Source organism: Scardinius erythrophthalmus (assembly GCF_964197995.2).
Source record: "Scardinius erythrophthalmus genome assembly, chromosome: 17".
NCBI classification, from domain to species: Eukaryota; Metazoa; Chordata; class Actinopteri; order Cypriniformes; family Leuciscidae; genus Scardinius; species Scardinius erythrophthalmus.
In genome coordinates, this window is record NC_138237.1 from 6,654,840 (window position 1) to 6,677,308 (window position 22,469).

A 22,469-nucleotide genomic window follows, 5' to 3' on the forward strand; every position below is an offset into this window, starting at 1 on the left:
GGGAGACATGCCGTGTCTCTGTCTGTGTTGTTTGGGGTCAGTCTGTCTGTACACTGGTTTTGGTGGTAAAGCTCTAAGTATTTTGTCAGTGTTTTTGGGAACTGACTGTTAGACTTACAGTGATGTGATACCAGAACTCTGACCTGCTGCTGGTGCGGCCAAAACACACATCCTGCTCTACACACACACACAACACACACACACACACACACACACACACACACACACAGACCAACAAACTCTCCGTCGCAAACAAACCCCATGCTGCAGATGTCAATAACAGGATCATAAAGGAAAAGTACTAAAGCCATCTACTACAATCAAACTTAAAAACTATATACAAAATTGATGATTTTATATATAATGTATTAAAGTAGCATTACTTAGTATCTAAAAAAGGCAAACTTTTCTACTTATTTAGTAATATTTTTATGGAAAGGTGATGCATTTTTCAGGATTTTTTGATAAATAGAACAACATTCATTTGAAATAGTAATTTTTTGTAACATCATGAATGTCTTTATTGTCACTTTTGATCACTTGAATGCATCCCTGCTGAATAAAAGTAAATCTTACCGATCCTAAACTTTGAACAGAAGTGTAATTGTTTAAACGGATAAAGTCATGATGCACACATCTCTTTTTTGCCTTTTAACATGTAGTAGCCCCTTTAACTGTGTCTCCGGCATCAGTCTGGAGTTTGAGTGTGTGTTGGTGGATGAATCATCTGGTTCGTCCTCACATAAACCGGTGCTCTTCACCCGTATGACGCTGGAGCAGACGCTTTCGTTCTGACGGGATTATGTAACAGATACACACAGATGCAAGCGTCTCTGACCCTAGTGAAAGGACATGTCTGCTCCGACTCATTTAGCAATCTGCTACTAACACACAGACGGCTTATCGCAGAACAGAGACAAGCTGCGTGTGTGTGTGCGCGTGTGTGTGTGTGTGTGTGTGTGTGTGTGTGTGTGTGTGTGTGTGTGTGCGTGTGTGTGTTAGAGAGAGAAATGAAGTCTTTTTGATTTTTATGTGCACTTGTATCATTATGATGAGTCAGGCATGCTGGGAAATGTAATGGATGTAAAAACATCTGTATGTTGGAGTCTCTGTGTATTGATGTTCTTTGAATATAAACTAACAATACAATTTTTTTTTTTTTTTTTTTTTATATATAAAGAAGTCTCTTATGCTCACCACTGCTGCATTTTTTGGACGTAAAATCAGTAATATTGTGAAATATTATTACAATATAAAATAACCATTTTCTGTGTGAATATATTGTAAAATGTAATTTATTCCTGTGATCAAAGCTGAATTTTCAGCATCATTACTCCAGTCTTCAGTGTCACATGATCCTTCATCATTCTGATATGATGATTTGATGCTCAAGAAACATTTCTGATTATTATCAATGTTGAAAACATTCTTGCTTAATATCTTTGTGGAAACAATGATACTCTAACATTTATAATATTGATCTAAATGAGTTTTAAAAACAACAACTTCATACTTTTATTCAGCTTGGATGCATTAAACTGATCAAATTTGACAGTAAAGACATTTATAATGTTACAAAAGATTGTATTTCAAATAAACTCTATTCATCAAAGACCCCTGAAAAAAAATGCATCACGTTTTCCACAAAAATATTAAGCATATCAAATATTAATTAGTTTGAAACATTGATAATAAGAACCATTATTAATAACTGAGCACCAATAATATTTGATTTCAGCAAATCAGCAAAACAGTGAAACTGAAGACTGGAGTAATGATGCTGAAAATTCAGCTTTGATCACAGGAATAAATTACATTTAAGACATATTCAAATAAAAAAATGGTTCTCTTAATATTTGTAATAATAAAATATGACTTATTTTTACTGTATTTTTGATCAAATAAACGCAGCCTTGGTGAGCAGAAGAGACTTCTTTAAAAAAAATGTGTTGTGTGTTGACGTGCACATGCTGACCTTGCTGTGTGTGTGTCTCTCCAGAGGGACTTCAAGCGTCGTGAGGAGCTCCAGCAGACAGATGTGGAGTGTTGGCTGGGCTTCATCACGTTTCTGTGTGAAGTGTTCGGCACCATGAGGAGCAGCGCTGGAGAGCCGTTCAGAGTGCTGGTGTGTCCCATCTACTCCTGCTTACGAGAGGTACACAACACACACCTCATCAACCACAGGCCAAAGGGAAGCGCTGTATGTAGAATCCACTCGGATTAAATACTGGGACTCTGACTTCCTGACAGAACACATCTCGCTCTGATGGATGTGAGATTAAAATGTCACATTAACTCACGAAACAACAGTCAGAAAGAGATCAAAATATCAAAACAAATTCCTACACATTTTACTCTTTATCATTAAAGGAGACCTATTATGCCCTTTTACGAAGTCTTGATTTGTTTTTGTGCTCTACAAGAACAGGTTTTCATGCTTGAATGTTCAAAACACATTATTTTCTCATATTCTTCATGGTTGCAGCTCCTCTCTTCCCAGTCTGTCAGTAACGCTCTGTTCACTTCCTGTCTCTATGAAGCCCCTCCTTCTGAAAAGCACACTGTGCTCTGATTGGTCGGCTGGAGCTTGCGTTGCGATAAGTCGATCACGTGTCAGACACTGATATAGAGAATAACTCCTGCTGGAAAGACTTTGCTCAAACTGCAACATTACACACTAAAGAACGTTGAAAATATAAAAAATCTGAATAGGACCCCTTTAAATCTTCTGCTGTTTAGCAATGAGAATGTTTATTTCCTAGGTATTAACTCACCATAACTGAACATGCTGCCGAACACTGAATAGGTGTTGTTGACATGTAAATGTGAATGGTTGTGTATATCATTTTTTTATTTTTTTTAAGTAGGGCTGCGCAATTTAGAGAAAAAAAAATTTCTTTTTTTAAATGCGATTTAAATTTGTAGGGCTTTAAATTTGTTTGGCCAAAAAAGTTTTATATATATGAGTGTGATATTATAATATTATTATTATTAACAATAATAATATTGTTGTTATTATTATTATTATTATTATTATTATTATTACAAAATAAAAATATTAAAACAAGATATTCCTATTGTAATATTTTGTAATATTGTAACATTTTTATTTTCGTGCATAATCATGCAGCTCTACTTGCAAGGTAGTTTTGCTTTGTGAAAGTTACTGTATTTTTTTCACAATACATCAAACTCATTTGAAAAGAAAAAAATCGTTTTCCCTTTAAGACTTAAAGATGATCTTTGTCTGGTGAAATGCCCCGATCGCTGGTGAATAGGGCTTCCCTGTCTGGGCTGAATCCTGTCAGTTGTTCAGCTGATGACAGACGTGATCCGTCAAAAGCCAAAGTTTGATTCTTCAGCCGCTCCACATCAAAGAGACGCGAGCTGGGTGAGAGTTCAGTGTGTGTTTGTGCCGTATGAATGCCGCTATTCAGGATCGCAGCCGGATTAACATCCCGTTCGGCTCTCGTATCGGCACGTCCCGACACGATGGTCTGGGAGTCTGAACAGGCACTTTGTGTCAGTGTGTGACAGTGATTACGTCTCAGCCAGGTGTGTGAAGTGTGTGTTGTGTGGACCGGCAGAGCAGGTCGGGTAATTACAGGTGATCCAGCTGTAGTGTGGAGCTGACAGGTGTATTTGGAGCGCTGAGGGTGTGGGAGATAATAAAAGACAGGATGAATGGAGGGAGGGAGAGAAGAGAGCGTCTGTTGTTCATTTGAAAGCTGCTTGAGCTGAAGGGTTGGACGCATCTCTGATCTTCTCAAACCCTTTTGTTGGATTCTTTTGTGCATTTTCATCACTTTTACCTGGTTGCACACAGCTAGATCTCACATATGCAAGTTCTACACTATTCATTAATAGTTTTGGAAGGCTCTAGTGGTAAGAGAGAAAACTCAAGATGTAAATGCTGTAGGATAGCTGAAGTTTGTGTTTCTGATTTTATAGATGCAATATTTGCATATTAAAGTGCCCCTGTTATGCTATTTTAAAGGTTACTCATTTTGTTTTGCAGTCTCCTACAGCAGGTTTACATGCATTCAAGGTCAAAAACACATAAATTTTTTTCATAATATCCGACCACCATCAGCTCTTTTCTCACAGTGTCTGCAACAGTCAATAAAGGATCCGGTCTCTTTAAACTCTTCCTTTCCACGAGTCTTCCCTTCTCTGATTGGTCAGATGGTTCAGTCTGTTGTGATTGGTCTACTCTTCTCTGATTGGTCAGATGGTTCAGTCTGTTGTGATTGGTCTACTCTTCTCTGATTGGTCAGACGGCCCAGTCTGTTGTGATTGGTCTACTCTGTTCTGATCGGTCAGATGGCTCAGTCTGTTGTGATTGGTCTACTCTGCTCTGATTGGTCAGATGGCCCAGTCTGTTGTGATTGGTCTCCTCTGCTCTGATTGGTCAGTTGACCCAGTCTGTTGTGATTGGCCTACTCTGCTCTGATTGGACAGATGACCCAGTCTGTTGTGATTGGCCTACTCTGCTCTGATTGGACAGTTGACCCAGTCTGTTGTGATTGGTCTACTCTGCTCTGATTGGTCAGATGGCCCAGTCTGTTGTGATTGGTCTACTCTGCTCTGATTGGTCAGATGGCCCAGTCTGTTGTGATTGGCCGACCGCTTACTGTGTGTCAGAAACCAATTTCCCATTAACATATCTAAATTTTAGCTCCAGATCTTCCTCAGGACTTGATAGACAGTGATACGTACAGTAATGGTGGCGTCTGTTTTACCGTATCAATTCCAGCTCAAGACTCAGTCTTTAGGACAGTCTTTGTAAAGTGGATTTGCTTTGGTAGCAAATCACAACACACTGCTCCAGTCGGCCAATCAGTGCTTTTCAGAAGGAGGGGCTTCATAGAGACGGGAACTAAACAGAACGTTACTGACAGACTGGGAGGAGAGGAGCCGCAACAATGGAGAATATGAGAAAAATAATGACGCATGAAAACCTGTTCTTGTAGAGCCCAAAAACAAAATCTAGGCTTTCTAAAAGGGCATAGATAGGTCTTCTTTAAAATATGTCTCTGTGCTAGTAGAGAGTTTGACCATGTAGGATCATGTTAATTTCTGAAGTCTTCAGGGAGATAATTACAGCCTTGCCTTTATGTTCTTCATTATATTGATTCTGATGTGGAGTTGTATTCGCGTATGAGGTTAGTTTGAGGTGGTTTCTGTAACACGAGCTCTGCTCCTGCTCTCTGGGGACGTCATTATGGACTATATAACTCTAGACTTAAAGCAGCGGTTACCCTGGAGACAGCATGAGGAGACCCCATCAGTAATTACCCGAGACCACCAGGACTAGAAACCTCTAGACACCAATATACATGTTCACTCCTTCAAACGCCGCGGGCCATGGATTCAGGTCTGGTATATCTTATCATAGATTGAGAGACTTTTGGGTACTTTCTGACTTGGTTTTCTATTATAATATGCTGGGATGTAAGGGTCCTTCATTCCTTGCAATTATTGTTCAGGTGATTGGGTTACTCTTAACTTTTATGCATTATGCATTATAAAAGTATTTTTAATGCATTAATCATATCTTGTAATGCACCTTATAATGCATTTTATGGTCTCGTGAACAATTTTAACCACAGTTATAATACATTATAATACTTATCTATTTATTGAACACACCTTTAGAAAGTATAATGCATTAAAACCTAAATAACCAATTTCAGATGCAACAAGGAATCTGAGTATTAAAATGCATTTTAACTTTGGTTACAATCAAATATAAAAATATGTAATGCATTATAACGTACATTATAAATACCTTTATAATGCATTATACATAAAAGCTTTAAGTAAAGTGCTACCAAAAAATCTTACTGCAAACATTTGAACTGTTTTTTGAAGTATATATATACTGTATACACAAGTATTTTTATTTTATTTCTTAATCTGGTAGGTATAGATTTTTGGGGGGAAATAAGTGTAATTGTTTAAATCTTTGAATTCCAAGTTTTGACTCCTGAGATACGAATAGAAATCGGTTCCAGAAGTATCTATACATTTCTTTTTAAATGTTCAGTAATCAGAAACGACTGGAACTCATAGAAATTAGTGAACCCTGTAAGACTCTTTAACCTTAACTGCAGGCTGTACTATAATTTTGACACTGATTTTCTCAACAAATACAGTTTTTTATGTGTGTGTTTTCATTAGACTAGATCAAACGTTTTAAAGAGCAGAACGTACTGCGCAGACGCTGCCGTCTGGTTAACATCCAGCTAATTGACGTTTGATCATGTTAGCAAATCCCCTTCTTCCTTTTTTTTGGTTTGTTAATTTTTCTCTGAAGAATCACTTGCCAGTTACTTTAATTATATTAAGAGTCAGGACCAAAAGTAAAGGGGTCATATTGTCTTTTGAAACCAAAGAGTGATGTACTATTCAGAAATACTGTAATATTCACAACATAAACAGTAACATTATAAGTGTACTTTAGGGGAAAAAAAGTCCCTTAAAGTAGATGATCTGTATAAATGTCTGCTGTAATGTTTTGGATACTGTTGTTGTGGTAACCCGTGAAGTGAAGTGAAGTAAGGTATATTTTGAGAGCGAGTCTGCTTGAATGAAATTCCTGGTTTTTGTGTGTTTGTGCGGGAGGTTGTCAGCTGTTTTGTGAGACGGTCTCCAGACCCGCTCGCGTCAGCTTTGATCAGCGTGGTCCACCGGCCCCTGCAGGCCCCCTGCCTCACAAAGGGCTGCCTGTGTCACTGCCTGAGTGCTTTTCCCGCCCAGCGTTCTGCTAGTCGTCTCAGTAGATCTCTTCAGACACACACACACACACACACACACACACACACACACAGATCCACCTTCAGAAGCAAGAGCTATCGTATCAGAACGGCCTGAAAGGCTCAAGAACATCATTATAGTAGTCCGCAAATCTTCTGAAGTCGTGTGAAAGCTGTACAAGTTTTAAAATACAACTTTATCTCTCAGCGTTAGGTGTTTAAGTCTCGTTAAGTTTGGTATATAAGGTATAGCAAAAGTGATGCTTGACTTTACCACCACTAATAGCTGGGCTGGGCAATATGGGCAAAATATTATCACAAAAAATGTTTTCCATATCATTCTATATCAATATTTATCATCAGTAATGTAGAATGAAATGCATTCCACATGTTTGTCAGAGGTAAAAAAAAATTATGTAAACATAACTTCGCAGAATAAGCTACCTTTTAGTTCAGGGCCATAAATCATTTTTATTTTCTTAAGATTCTGTGTTTTATAAAAATCCATCATCAAACATTTTCTCTAATGCAATGAATTCATAGAACTTTAACAATTTAATCAAACTTTTAAAGTGTAATCAAAGTAAAATACAGTATAACAATGAATTTACAACCTTTTTTATCAAATAAAGCATAAATTAAAACATGAAAATATATTAGTTGTATGATATTCCTCAAAATAATAGTAATTTATATTCTAATAGGAATACATATTTTAATACATATTATTATTATTATTATTATTATTATTCACAACATCTCAAATAATAATAAAATATTTATTAGTAGTTGTAGTAGTAGCAGCAGCAGCATTTTAAGGAATATCACACAACCAAGATCATTTTAATAATAATACATTATTATTATTATTGAGCAATATCATACAACCAATATATTTTTTATAATAGTAATAATGAATATTTATTGAGTGTTATTATTATATTTATTATTAAGCAATATCATAAAACCAATGTATTTCTTAATAATAATAATTCATATTTTAATAGATTGTATTATTAGTAGTAATGGTAGTAGTATCACTTTGAGAAGCACGTTAATATACAATCATAATATATTTGTGTCATAAATTTGTCAAGTTAAACCAAACTTTTATTTTATTTCTAGTGTCATTAATAGTCTCTCTTTAGACTTTCCCAAACGCTGCTAAAGCTGAGCTCTAGACTATGAGGATCCAGTCTGATTGAATTAACGTCTAGTTTTAATTTGTGTTCAGTGTCTGTGTTTAGTTCTGTTTCGTCATTCAAATGAGAACCCTATAGCAATATAAATGGAAAAAGAAGAACTTTCAGCACAATTTCTAAATGAATGATTATCATTAATGAGCTGTGGCGATGTTGAACGCAGTTCATGTGTGTCTGGGTCAAATCAGCAATTTTGCATTACACAAACATGTTGGCCAAGACGAGAAGAACATTCTTACATAATGTCCAATGACATTGTGTCTGTTACGGGAAAAGACATATGGGAAACCAGACCACAGGATTAGAATAGCTGCTATTTTTTAGTGAAAACCATAACGTTGAGAACATTACTAAATGCTAAAATGCTTACATTTGTTTGCTTTTCGGGATTTCTTTCATTCCGTCTCATTGCATTGGTCATCTTTGGGGCCCTTTGCATATTTTTTAAAATTCCCTTTGAAACTGAGAAATGCATGTTGCATCAGACTCAGTTGCTGAATAATAATGTGTATTTGTCCTGTTTAGTGAGTTTCACTTCTGTTTTTGTGGTCAGACTGAGCACATTTCTGTCTGTCACAACAGTTGTCTGGGGTTGAGACTTGTACTCGGGTGATATTGGTCTCACTGGCGTCTGTTGGCTGGTGGTTTATGAGGAACAGTGAAAGAGGAAGTGAAAGATGATTCGTGTGTTGATGTGTGGTCTATATATACATCTGGATTACCAGCAGAGACCTCCTGAAAGCTGAAGTCTGTTCAACTGTGCAAATTAAAGATGCATATTCTAATAGCTCAAATAGCTAGTGTCACTAGCAGCATTCATTTCCCAGGGAATGCGAGACATTACAGGCAGACCAGTTTGCTTCCATAACTTGTCTTCTTTCAGACTAGTGAAAAGAAAACGTCCAAAATACACATTTATTTTTTACACATCTATTTTGTGTCTGTATAGATTTCAGTTGCAATACATAACTTTAAAGGCTGTGAGTCTGAATTCTCCACTTCGACAGCTTTACATGCGCCAAACTCTACAGTTTCAGTTACTTTACTTTACTTTACTTTGTTTATTGGGTGTAATAGAATAGGTTAACATGCCCTAATGTTAAAAAACAAGACACATTATTTTTCACACCCTGTGCATTATTGCAATCTCATCTATTCCCTGTTCTTCTGAAACACACTGATTTCTGCAAAGCCCCTCCTTCCGAAAAGCTCTGAGTGCTCTGATTGGCCAGCTTGACCCAGTGCGTTGTGATTGGCCAAACACCTCAAGCGTGTGACGGAAATGTAACGCCCCTTACCATAATCACGTGCTTCCAAGGCATTAAGCAATTGTAAACACACAGTTAATGTCGCCACTTTTACCGTATCAGTGTGAGTCTGTTCTGAAAATGCAGATGAGCCAACCGATCAGAACCAGCTTTTAAAGGGGTGGTATAATGCCCTTTTCACAAGATGTAAAATAAGTCTCTGATGAGTGTGTGTGTGAAGTTTTAGCTCAAAATACCCCACAGATATTTTTATATAACATGTTAAAATTGTCACTTTTTGAGGGTGAGCAAAAACGCACCGTTTTTTTGTGTCTATCCCTTTAAATGCAAATGAGCTGCTGCTCCCGGCACAGAGGGCGGAGCTTCAACAGCTTGTGTCCTTTTACCTCACACACATGCACTGAAAATTTCAAAAACATTTAGCCTTTTATGTTCAAACTTTCTTTTAGTCATTGATTAGCATATTCTGTCTTGATAATCTATAAATCGTGTTCAGGGGCGGGGTTTATGTAAATTTTAGGGTTGGTGATGTCACTAATCCGGGAGGAATGTGGTGTAGTCTCTACCAGCCGTTAGTTGTAGTCCTTAATAAGTGATTTCTTTAAAAGCAAATATCTCCCTTTGCTTTGAACTTTGAGTGTTGTAACTTTGCAGATGTTGTTTATGCTCAAACAGCAACATTACACACTAACTAAAGTTAGAAAATTGAAATCATAATCAACCACCCCTTTAAAGGATAACTTGAGCAGAACATTTTCGGGAGGCCAAACAAAACGGTTTTGCTTTCACATCCAAACACACCGTGACGACACTACAATAAACTGAAGCCTCGTCTTCTCTCTTTGCGTTTGCCCATGTCTAATTATGATAGTATTTCAGATTGTGACATAGACATTTGTGGAAGAAATTTGTGGATTTGGATCGAGGGGTTTTAGGCAGGTCTGGATCAGTGTTAATAAATCCCTTATGAGCTTTGCAATTTTGCAGATCGCAGACACACTAAAGGAAAAGGAAAACATTAAAAAGCATCAAAAGACCCCTTTAATATGTCAACATAATGAAACAAGAATTTTATCCTCTGGCAATTTTGATCCACTCTGGAAAAGTATGCAAATTAGGGCATATATATATATTAAATAATGCACTATTTGCATATTTAAACATAACATTTCAGAAAACTTCTGTCTACTGTTATTAATCTACTGGGGAAAGTATGGTGATATTAAATAGTTAATATTTTTAACCTATTCACCTGTCTTGCCTTAAATTATATCTTTGATGCAATGGATTAAAACATCTCCCAAATGCATAAATGTACTAAAACATGTTTATGTTTTATGAAAAACTGTTAATTGAATCGACATTGAACTGACTCGGTGAATAACAACACCATTGACTTCTGTAGAGCTGCTTTATATATGAACTATAATTGAGGAATTTCTGAAACTGAATTCTGTTTGCATCATTCTTGTTTATCACTGTAAAGCTGCTTCGAAAGCATTTGTATTATTGTATAAAACGCTATATAAATAAAGGTGACTTGACTTATACTTGACTGTGATTGGTGAATCGCTGCACCGCACACTGAAGTAAGGAGTGTTTTCTGTGTGTTTTAGCTCCTGGAGTCTCCTGAGGTGAAGGAGGACGCTGTTCTCTGCTGTTCTATGGAGGTGAGTTGAGTTTAACAGCATCTCTGAGATCGTGAAAACTTCTGTAACACATTCATAATGAGAGAGAGAGAGAGAGACTGATGGATGGATAAAGCCCAGGACACAACAAGCCGACGGTCAGGCGTTTATGAGTGTCTGTCGGCTCAGTTTTATCTGATTGTTGCGCACCGTTGGCTCTAGTCGGACACCAATTATTTATTTATTTATTTTTTTTGGATTCAGCATGTTGAATCGGCGTCGGTGAGAGAGAATTCTGATTGGCGGTTCAGTTTAGCGAACGAGTCAGTGCAAGATAATTAAAGCGAAAGTTATAATTTTACTTCATCTTACCTGAGCATGCCGATGCGCAAATATTTGCATAACATGAGCCGACTTGAGTGAAGAAATTGATCAGCGTGATTGATATTCAAAATGGTAATACATCAATAGTATATACCAATTGTTACAAAAATGAAAAAAAAAAAATATATATATATATATATACAGTGCTATGCATAAGTTTAGACACCCATGCCAAAGTTGACTAAAAAGAGGAATAAAAAATCATCTTTTGGAAATTGAACTTAATGCCTTAATTAAGTAATAGCTTGTTAATTAAAAATAGCCCCACATCATCACACACCCTTCACCATACCTAGAGATTGGCATGGTTTTATTTCAGTTAGCCTAATAGCTAGTTTGATTTGCATTGAGAGATGATCTTATGGAAAGTACCCCATGCCAATCTCTAGGTATGGTGAAGGCTGTGTGATGATGTGGGGCTATTTTAATTCCAAAGGCCAAGGGAACTTTATCAGGATGCATAGTATCCTGGATCCATGAAGTAACTGGCCTTTAAAAATAAAAATCTGCCAGCCTCTATGGGAATTTAACATAGGGGTGTCCAGACTTATGCACCCTGTATTTTAAGGAAGAATATTTATTTATTTATGATACATTATTCATTCACAAAGAAAATTGGTGTCCTTAAAGGTTGGATTTTTCCTAATTTTTAAATTAAGGCATTAAGTTCAATTTATTTATTCCTCTTTTTAGTCAACTTTAGCATGGGTGTCTAAACTTATGCATAGCACTGTATATATATATATGTGTGTGTATCCAAAACACATATATATCCAACACAAACCAATATGATGTTCAGTGTGGATGATGTCCCATCTGCCCGCAAACCGGATCATCAGGAGACAGTTTGTCTGGACATCTGACTGCTTCCATCCAGTCTCTCTCTCTCTCTCTCTCTCTCTCTCTCTCTCTCTCTCTCTGTCTCTCTCTCTCTCTCTCTTTCTGTCTCTCTCTCTCTCTCTCTCTCTCTCTCTCTCTCTCTCTCTTCTCTCTCTCTCTCTCTCTCTCTCTCTCTCTCTCTCTCTCTCTCTCTCTCTCTCTCTCTCTCTCTCTCTCTCTCTCTCTCTCTCTCTCTCTCTCTCTCTCTCTCTCTCTCTCTCTCTCTTTCTCTCTCTCTCTCTTTCTGTCTCTCTTTCTCTCTCTCTCTCTTTCTGTCTCTCTTTCTCTCTCTCTCTCTCTCTCTCTCTTTCTGTCTCTCTCTCTCTCTCTCTCTCTCTCTCTCTTTCTGTCTCTCTCTCTCTCTCTCTTTGTCTCTGTCTGTCTGTCTCTCTCACTCAGACTAGCATCTGTTTCTCGGTACCCCCTGTGGAGTTGACCTCTGACCCTTCCTTGAGCCTGAGTGTGTCTGTCTCCCTTTGAACATCTTATTTCCTCTTAAAAACCACTCAGTGATTCCTGCCCCCTCTTTGTCTCTCTTTCTCCATACATCTTTAAAGGAATATTACAGGATGTTTTCAAATAAATGTTGATATTTGGTGCCACAGAGTCACAGTCTCGCACTTTTTCCTGAGATGATCATTTCAGAAGAGAACATGAAACCTTCTGTTTGTCTCATTGCTGATTCTCGTCTGGATGTTCTTGCAGCTCCAGAGCACCGGCCGGTTGTTGGAGGAGCAGCTTCCCGAAATGATGACGGAGCTGCTGGCCGCGGTGCGGGATAAGATGTTGTGTCCGGCTGAGTCCCAGCTGACGCGCTCGCTCCTGATGGAGGTCATCGAGCTTCACGCTCACCACTGGAGCCCGCTGGAGGCGCTGACCACTGCATACTACAACAGAACCATCCAGAAGCTCACGGCCTGACCACTGCGCAACACACACACACACATCCAGAGACTCGTCTAACTAACCACTACAGGCCACGGACACACTACAACACACACACACACACACACACACACACACACACACAAGCATTCTGCAATAGGATGGATGAGACAGGGCGCTGTGGGATGAGGGTCAGAGGTCAGAGGGTAAAATATGCAGATTGAAATGAATATGTATATGTTCACACTTCACATCTGCATATTCATGAGCTGACCCAGACATACAGACGCAAAACCAGACAGTCATTAGACGCGCACGCACACAGTCTGCCGTTCTTTCTAGACAAAATGTCAACAGAAAGAGAAATGCAAAGAAAAATCTACGAAATGAAAAAAAAAAAAAATCTAAAGAAAAAATGTATTTTGCACAAAAAATGAAGCCTATTTTTTAACCCTTTTCATCAATATTTTATCATTTAATTAATGCATCATTATTTTTGCATTAGAGTGATGATAATTTTGAGAATAAGACTATTTCTATTCATTTTTTTTATTTCATTCTCTATATTTGAGATAGGTTTTTTTTTTTTGCATTGTCATTATTTTCATCAGTTAAGCACATTTCCCCCCCAAAAAATATCATGATGTTTTTATCAGGGATGATTAGTTCTTGAGAATTTTTTGTTTTTTAATTAATTCTTTATTTATTTTTTATATGAAAGTTTTTTTGGGTGTGGTGGGAGGTAATTGTAGGTACAAATGTGCTTAATATTCATGAAAATAATGCCCAAAAATGAACAAAGTCTTAATGGTCCTAAAAATAGGCTTCATTTTTTTTAAGCAAAATTTCTTTCTTTTGATTTTTCAAATCTTCCCTGGTCGTGTTCACAGGATGGCTTGTGAACCCCGGAGAGTGTCTTTTCTTCATCCATCCGTCCCGTTTCGGCCCCCAGGCGTCGGGAGCACGCCGTCGACCCACGGGGCGTCCAGCTGGGGTCACGCTGACTCCAAAGGAGCAAGGCTTTCTTTTGTCATAAACACACACAGCAGATGGCTGAGAGTGTGTGTGTGTGTGTGTGTGTGTGTGTGTGTGTGTGAGGACACATTCGACATGAAGTGGTCAGGTTCTTCACGAACATCAGTCGGATCTCTTGAGTTTCCTCTTCCTGTTCCGTCTCGGGCCGCGTCCCTGTTTATAATGTGTAATAGTGTCCTTAATGTTATGCATTATTGTTATTATTATTATTATTACTTTCTTTTACTCTTGAAGTCGCATTTTTTTTTTTTTTTTTACAAAAAAAGTATAAATGTACATGTAATAGGCTTCGTTTGTGAAATGCTAGCAGAACGCAAATTATTCCGAAAAAATGAAATGGTTACACTTTACTCAAAGCCTTTATCTATAATGCATTATAAAGATATTTATAATGTGAATATATGTCATAATGCATTGTATCTTTTCCTACATAATTGTAACCAAAGTAAAATGCATTATATTTGCAGATGTCTTGTTACATCTGAAATTGGTTGTTTTAATGCATTATACTTTCTAAACGTATAGATTTGTATTATAACTGTAGTTACAATTATCCATGATATCATACAATGCATTATAAGGTGCATTAATAATGCATTAAAAAAAAGGCTTTAAGTAAAGTGTTGCCCGACAAATCTTACGTTGCATTCGATTTTGTATGAACGTAAGGATGTTTTTCCCGAATGATTCATCTACTCGGTTTTCATGAATGCGTTTTTTGTTTTTAGAAGTAGATCTGATGCACAGGATTACTTTCGTTTTGCACTGTTTTAAGGCAATTGCTTTAAAAATTAAGAAAGAAAAAAAAAGATAAAAGTGTATGTAAAAAGTGTCGCGGATTGTGGAGGATTTCGAATGTTAGTCGAACACTTTTTGCTAGAATGAATGGTAGAATCAGGTTTTGGGAGAAAATAGTGGCCTTGGAAACCCCTGCGAGTGTCATGAGTCTTCATGAGACGAATCTTTAGTTGGCGAGCTGCTGATAGAAAGGCCTGTGCAGCGAAGAGGACTTTTATTACTGCCCTGCAATGTTCAGCTTCCTAAATAGACAATGTGAGATGTTGAAAAAGTAAAAAAATCAAGCATGAGTCGAAATGAAATTAAGCAACAATGGCTGTCAATATATAGGCCATTTTGCCGTGGTCGTTTTTTGCAAGTCGTTCTATTTAAAACTATTAACTTTTAACAAATTTGTTTGCCGAGGACGGTGGTCAAATCTTTTAACGGTATATCTAGATATTACGTGTCAATTTCTCTGGCTTTTGACGACTGTGTGCATTGGTATTGATTTAACACAAGCCAGTCATCTAGTTATGAATAAGCTACATGTAATCTTGTAAACGGCATATGAATATGAATCTTAGACGGGGAGCATTGGAAGTGTTTTTGAACTATTTTTCGTGAATAGTTGGTGGCCTCCCGCTTTATTTAGGGGAGGAAACGCACGCAGAACCTCATGGTTTGCCGGCAGGTTTGGGGTTTGTGTATTTTCTGTCTTGCATCAAGAATCCAAATGAAAAGACAAACGCACACGTGAGGGTTGAATCTCACGAACGAACGGCTGGCTCATAATTCACCGTAGATTTTAAAGGAAATATGTATAGGAATATTTTGCATGGAGAAAGTTAAGGTTTTCTTCATGTAAAATATGTTTGTTTTTTTTTCTTTTGATTATTATTTTATTTTATTTTTTTGTGGCCTGTTCTTTTGTGAGATTCCCCCTCATAGAGTGATTTTATGCACATACATGCATGTAGTGCTCATGAAACCATCTCTGTGTGAGTGCGTGTTTGTCTTTCAAACATGATTTCAATTGTTGTTTTTGTATTTAGAGGTTCATTTGATTTGCTCTAGTTGCACCTCGCAGCAGTCGTGCATTGTCAGGGTTTTGCATTAGGCTCCGCCCCATTCAAGCAACAGGCAACATGTGACCTTTGACTTCTTCAGTGCTGCAACCCACCAGACTATTGAATGCAGATCATCTTCATTTGCATCTTATTGACATGCAAAGCAGATGTGGCAACCTTGTCAGCTGGCCGAACTGTAGATCTGGGCTCACTCAAAGATGTCATCGATTGTTTTGTTTTTTTGTTTTTTATGCAACTGAAAATAAACTGAGAAGGGGTGTAAAGTGGAGTGTTTGTCCTTTTTTTTTTACATGGTCATTATGCAAAAAAAAAATGCATTTATTCATATTTTGAATTAAAACAATGACTGTTTCTACTGCAACCGGAGCTTCTGACAGCAGTTGCATTGGTGACTTCACAAGTTGGTGATTGGCTCTTTTATTTATAAGGCGGGACTTATTCCGCCATATTGCGAATTTCACTTTCTCATTCGTAACATGAATGCACCGTCTTTGTATATCTAAAGTGTTTGCTTTAGTGTACAATAATAATACTGCTTGCAAATGACACACTAATACACTCCACTCAATGGTGTAGAGTTTGAACTTCATAAGGTTATTTAGTCATTAAACATCAGAGTCTGATGCCCCTCCCCCTCCGCTGCATAATTCCACACTTCAGTTTTTCAGTTAATTAAGAGCATCATCTGGGTATTTAAATTGCACTTATTCTATTTGGAATCTACAGTGTGAACACACTACTCGCACTATTTATACAACAAAACAGCAAAGTATAGTGCACAAGTACATGAATTGGGACGCACCTATACTATTAACAACTAATTTTTATGGTGATATATATTAAATACTGCTCCATCTAGGCTTTACCATCCACATGATTTAAACATTGCAATTATTATAGAGAATATTAACTCTCGCCGCCAGCATTTTTTCTTTTTTTAAGTTGCCAGCCACCGCTGGTGTTTTTGATAATTTTCACCAAAACTTTATGGCCCCTAGAATATTTTGTTGTATGAATATCTAAAAACTTGCAATATATTAAAAGAAAGAACAGACCCTATGCTTTTAAACAACAACAACAACAATTTTTTTAGCTTAATGCATTCTTTTTCAACACTTGAATATGGGTAAGTTTTGTAAAAAAGCAACATTTTGAGCAAAAAGCTGAGAAAATCACTATTCTGTCAAAAACTATGTCGGGATAGGATTCAGAAAGATGATCTAAACATAGATGGAGAGAATCGAGTCCATCAAGACCCCTAATGCTTGAACAGTCCTGTAACTCATGCTGGATCGACATTTCATTCAGTAGCATTTGGCGCTTTAGATTTATATGCCGTTTAATGTTGATGATCGCGTTATTTTACACGTGCATATGATTATAAATAACAGTGGAAACACGGAAAATTCAGTGTTTGTCGGGGAAAGAGTTCAAAGAATACACGTTTACAAGAAAGTTAGCACACGTAGCATTTTAAGAATGTTGTTGAAAAATGTCATTAAGATGCCAAGTTTGCATACTTGTGCACTATTCTATGCTGTTTTGTAGTATGATTAGTACGTAGTGTTTACACTGAAAATTCCAAAAAGAATAAGTGCATTTTAAATAACCGGATGATGCACTTAATTAACTGAAAAAACAATGGCTAGCATCTGAAGTCGCATACTTCCCTACTATAGGCGAAAACAAAAGAAGTATGTCTGAATTCTCAGGAAAAAGGTACCAGGATGATCTACTACTTCCGGCGAGATTCTGAAGTGTTCACACACTCGAGGCCACGGGAGAGGATTTGTGAATGGCAATGAAGCGACGCAACTGGTAATGAATCACATGATAATGACAACATGGCGAATGTAGTACGCTACGTCCGGATTACATTCATACTACACGCATTCATATAAGAGCTTTTTTAGCTGTCGTGAATGACCTCCTCAAGAGAGTGTGCGATTTCGGACGCAGCCAATGTGTGGAATAATGGACACTGACAACTGTCGCAGCTTTTTAGTCATGCACTACACAGTAGATAGTGTATAGTGTGTCATTTGGGACACAACTTTAAGTTTGTGCCAAGGATTTTGGGTAATATAACATCAAAAAGCATGAATGCACACTTTGAAAATCAGCTAGAAATGGTACACCATCCAGACTCCTCACTATTTGCATCGCACATCATTTAGTGTGTAGTATGCGTGTCAACTTGAACATTACATCATGAAATTAAAAAAATAAAAGCTAATTCAAAGTATTAATAAATACAATCAGAAGCAGATCCTGGCTGTAACATGCTGTCTTTATTAACGTCCAGCAGCCCTTTTGTTTTCTACTAGGCTACACCCCCTTCATCATCCTCATCATCATCTCCATAACACCCCCTGCTCTGTTTGTGTGATTTAATTGCCATGTCCGGGGTGAGTGTGTAGCCCGATTGTTTCTATTGTTTGGAGATGACAAAGGAGCATTTGGCTCCACACACACACACACAGCTGGATGCTTGCTGCAGCTGCCACATGGATTCAAGCACAGCAATCTTGACAGCTGTGCAGAACGACACACATCAGCTACCTGCAGAGAGAAAGTGTGTGTGTGTGTGTGTGTGTGTGTGTGTGAGAGAGAGAGAGAGAGAGAGAGAGAGAGAGAGAGAGTGACAGTCAAACTCCATCAGTTGCATGTGGAGATGCCTGCCAGTGCATGACTTCAGGTTCTTAAAGGGACAGTTCAACTCCAATTTGAAAAACCCATCTATAGACTCTCTTCAAACACCAACAGGTGTCATTTCCATCACATCTCTTGAGGTTATAGTTTCATAGCTAACATGGTAACATTTTCACACTTTTGCATGTTTTTGTTCTGCGTTTGTCAAGGCCTGTTCACACCAAGAACGATAACTGTAAATATAACTATAATGATAACTCTAGTTTTTTGTCTGCTGCTTTAAATGCTCCAGCTCTGATTGGCTATCAATGTTTTAATTGTTCATCAGCTGAAAAAAAAAAATCCAATGATGAATTTATGATAGCTTGGTGCTTCCATCCAGCGTTTTTTTATACGATATTCCAAAATGCGCATAAATATTGGTCCCTCTGTGCCGTTGTCGTTATAGTTGTGGTGTGAACGATTTTTATAATTATATCTTTATTGTTATAGTTATCATCCTTGGTGTGAACGGGCCTTTACACTCTAGAATAAAAGGTTCTTTATGGAACCCTAATCAATTTTAAAGAACCCTTTATGCCAAAAAGGTATAAGAAGAAATGTCCAAATGTGATTGCATAATAATTCGATTTAATTTCAGATTTTATCCAGTGATGAAGAATGTTTCTTAGCTGTTTAATTCATAAAATGTGATTAAAATAAAAAATGATTTAAACCAAAATTAATGAATTAAATCTAAATATAACTAAACATAAAATGATCTTATGATTGGAAGGTTTTAGACATGCACTCTGAAAAATAAAAGTTTGCAATGAGAAGAACCTTTCAGTCAACAGCTCTTTAAAGAACCATTTTTTTCTTAATGTGAAGAACATTTTAATAATTTTAAAGAACCTTTTGTGCAATGGAAATTTTTCACGGCTGTTAAATGGAACCATTTAAATTCCAAAAAAGAACCGTTATTTGAGTGAGCGTGAAGCGCCTCACAGAACCCTTTAAGGTTCTATATAGAACTTTATCTTGTCATATTTCCCATGATATTTCTTGAGTGTCATATTTAATCTCAGCCATCAGCTTTTGGACTGATGCTATCTAGGGTGTTGCACTGCAGTTGCAAAGGTGTTTTTTATTGCGTTGCAATTGCTAAAATGTTTTGATTGCATTGCTGTGTGGTTTCTATAGGTGTTTTCTTCCTGTCTGGTGTGAAAAACATCTCATATCCGTAGATCTGTGGGATTTTTTCCCACCTGTTTTCTGCTCCAGCAGTTTAAAACCGTGCATCTGATCACTTAAAGCCGCAAACTCCGCTTTAGTGTTCAAATATGCAGCTCAAATATGTTCTGTTTGTCGATTATATGTCTTTTCTTCTCTCTCTCTGGAGGAACTGTTACAACCATCGGCCCACATCGTGCCCCTGCCAGCGAGGAAATGATGTCATGACCTGTTCACTTCCTGAATGAACTCTTTAATGGTTCTGTTTTTCTGCCACATAACGTATTGCTGTTGGAGCCTGGAATTCTCTCTCTTGTTCAATCCCCCTCTCTCTCTCTCTCTCTTTCCCCCCCCCCCAGCTTTCATCTTGTCTTTTGAGCCCCCCGCCCCTCATCTCCGCTACGGCTTCTTGTTGAAAACCCAAACCTCTCTTCATTTCCAGCCAAGCCTGATCCGTTTCCAAATCCTCCCAGTCCCGCCAACAGCAACAGCCCGTTCGCTGGAGAGACTTTCACCAGAACTCAAACAGGGCTTTTTCTTTCGCCTACAGAGGGAAGACTCGTGGATAAGAGCGTTTGCTGTACGGGTTAATCCGAGCGCTCGCGTATCTGGATAGAGGATAGAGAGTGAGAAAAAAATTGTAGTTCGGCCAAAAAATCATTTACTCACCCTCATGTTGTTCTGAATTTGACTTTGTTTTTTGTTTTTGTAGAATACAAAAGATGTTCACACTGCTCTTTATGTAAAATGAAAGCATATAGTGATCTGTAAAGCTTCGAAAAGAACTAAAAACAACAAAAAAGTCGTCAAGTCATCTTCATTTATATAGCGCTTTTAACATTGTTTCAAAGCAGCTTTACAGAGATAAACGTATAATTTATGGTAACAGAGATTGTTTTGGCTTTATAGCAGTTCTTTAATAAAGTTATTTTCCAGCTAAAGTTAGTTTTGATTGATTTGCTTCCGTCGCAACAATCATTAGTTATTAAATTAGGGGCCGCTAAGACGACACCATTCTCTCTACACAGACTTTAAACGCGAACACGTGAGAAACGCTGATGGCGTTCACATGCACATTAAGAATTGGTTCTATAGTTATGTGCGTTTGAATATATGTGCGCAGGTTTGGAATTCCCTACAAACCAAGCCTAACAAGTACTGGGCTTTCCTTATAAATTTTGATACAGAATTGTATTTTATTTTGTCACTTCGGGGTAGATGCGCGAGACGAATTTTCCCGACAACGCTTTATCTGTAGAGTGGTAGTGGGATCCTCCATAGGGAGAGACTAGTTGGCACTTCAGCACTGCGTTGTCATCGGTCCAGGCGAAGGTCCTTCGTCAGATCTGGATACGGCCTGGATCCGGCAGGCTGCGGGAAAACCTCGGGATAAACACAGACACTAAAATTAGCATAGATGCCATTCTTCTTATGATGTAACGAGTACATCAGGATTTATGGGAAGTGTTCCCGGTTCCGGCTGACCTAATCTATGCAGCCTAACATTGAATTATAGAAGTCTATAATGTATTATGTGAAAGCTAGGTCAAAGAGATGTGTCTTTAATCTGGCTTTGAACTGACAGAGTGTGTCTGCTTCCCGGACAATGGTAGGAAGACTGTTCCAGAGTTTTGGTGCTAAATAGGAAAAGGATCTACCGCCAGCAGTCGATTTTGATATTCTAGGTATTATCAACTGGCCGGAATTTTGAGATCGCAATAGACGTGACGGACTATAATGCGTTAAGAGCTCGCTCAAGTTCTGCGGAGCTAAACCATTTAGTGCTTTGTAAGAAATCAGCAATATTTTAAAATTGATGCGATGTTTAATAGGGAGCCAATGCAGTTTTGACAGAACTGGGCTAATATGGTCATACTTCCTGGTTCTGGTAAGAACTCGAGCTGCTGCGTTTTGGACCAGCTGTAGTTTGTTTATTAAGAGTGCAGGGCAACCACCCAGTAGAGCATTACAATAATCTAGCCTTGAGGACACGTGACTTTCAAATGAAAGATTGGTATCAAAGAGCACACCCAGGTTCCTAACCGACGACGAAGACTTAACAGAGCAGCCATCAAGTGTTAGACGGTATTCTAGATTATTACGTGTGGGAGTTTTTTTGTCCAATAATTAGGTAACAATTTTTTCTCTTTCTGAGAATGTGTTTGTCTCTTCAGTGTTGTGTTAGTTACACACACTCCCACTCCACAGTGTGTATCGGCATGTGGTTTAGGTGTCAGCTTCTGTGTGACCTGTGTGCTAAGTCTTCTGAAGTCATGCTGTAGTGTAGTGTGATTAACAGACCAGACCGATAGATAGATAGATAGATAGATAGATAGATAGATAGATAGATAGATAGATAGATAGATAGATAGATAAAATGACAGACAGATAGATGTCTATCTATCTTTCTATCTATCTGTCTATCTTTCTATCTGTATCTGTCTATCTATCTAACTGTGTCTGTCTGTCTGTCTCTGTCTGTTTTTTCTCTGCTGGAGAATGTGTTTGTCTCTTCAGTGTTGTGTTAGTGACACACACTCCCACTCCACAGTGTGTGTCGGCATGTGGTTTAGGTGTCAGCTCATGAGCAGCAGGCAGTAGCACCTGATGTCTTTGTTGCTAAGCTCCTGCTCCTGTCTAGCAACTGTCACCGCGGAAACTATCCTGGGAGTGTGCCCCTGTTGCTAGGCAACATGAA

General features: G+C 37.9%; 1 protein-coding gene across 1 annotated transcript in view; it reads left to right on the forward strand.

Moving 5' to 3' along the window:
- LOC308705465 (CBP80/20-dependent translation initiation factor-like) overlaps nucleotides 1-13,393 on the forward strand; it is a gene marked incomplete at its 5' end in the record, with an annotated part of 24,727 nt that extends 11,334 nt beyond the window's left edge. The window contains 3 exons of the mRNA XM_081390488.1: nucleotides 2,000-2,155; nucleotides 10,845-10,898; nucleotides 12,825-13,393. Coding sequence (XP_081246614.1) covers nucleotides 2,000-2,155; nucleotides 10,845-10,898; nucleotides 12,825-13,040 — 426 coding nt within the window. The 3' untranslated portion in view covers nucleotides 13,041-13,393. The remainder of the gene's footprint in view (nucleotides 1-1,999; nucleotides 2,156-10,844; nucleotides 10,899-12,824) is intronic.
- Nucleotides 13,394-22,469: the final 9,076 nt, after the last annotated feature.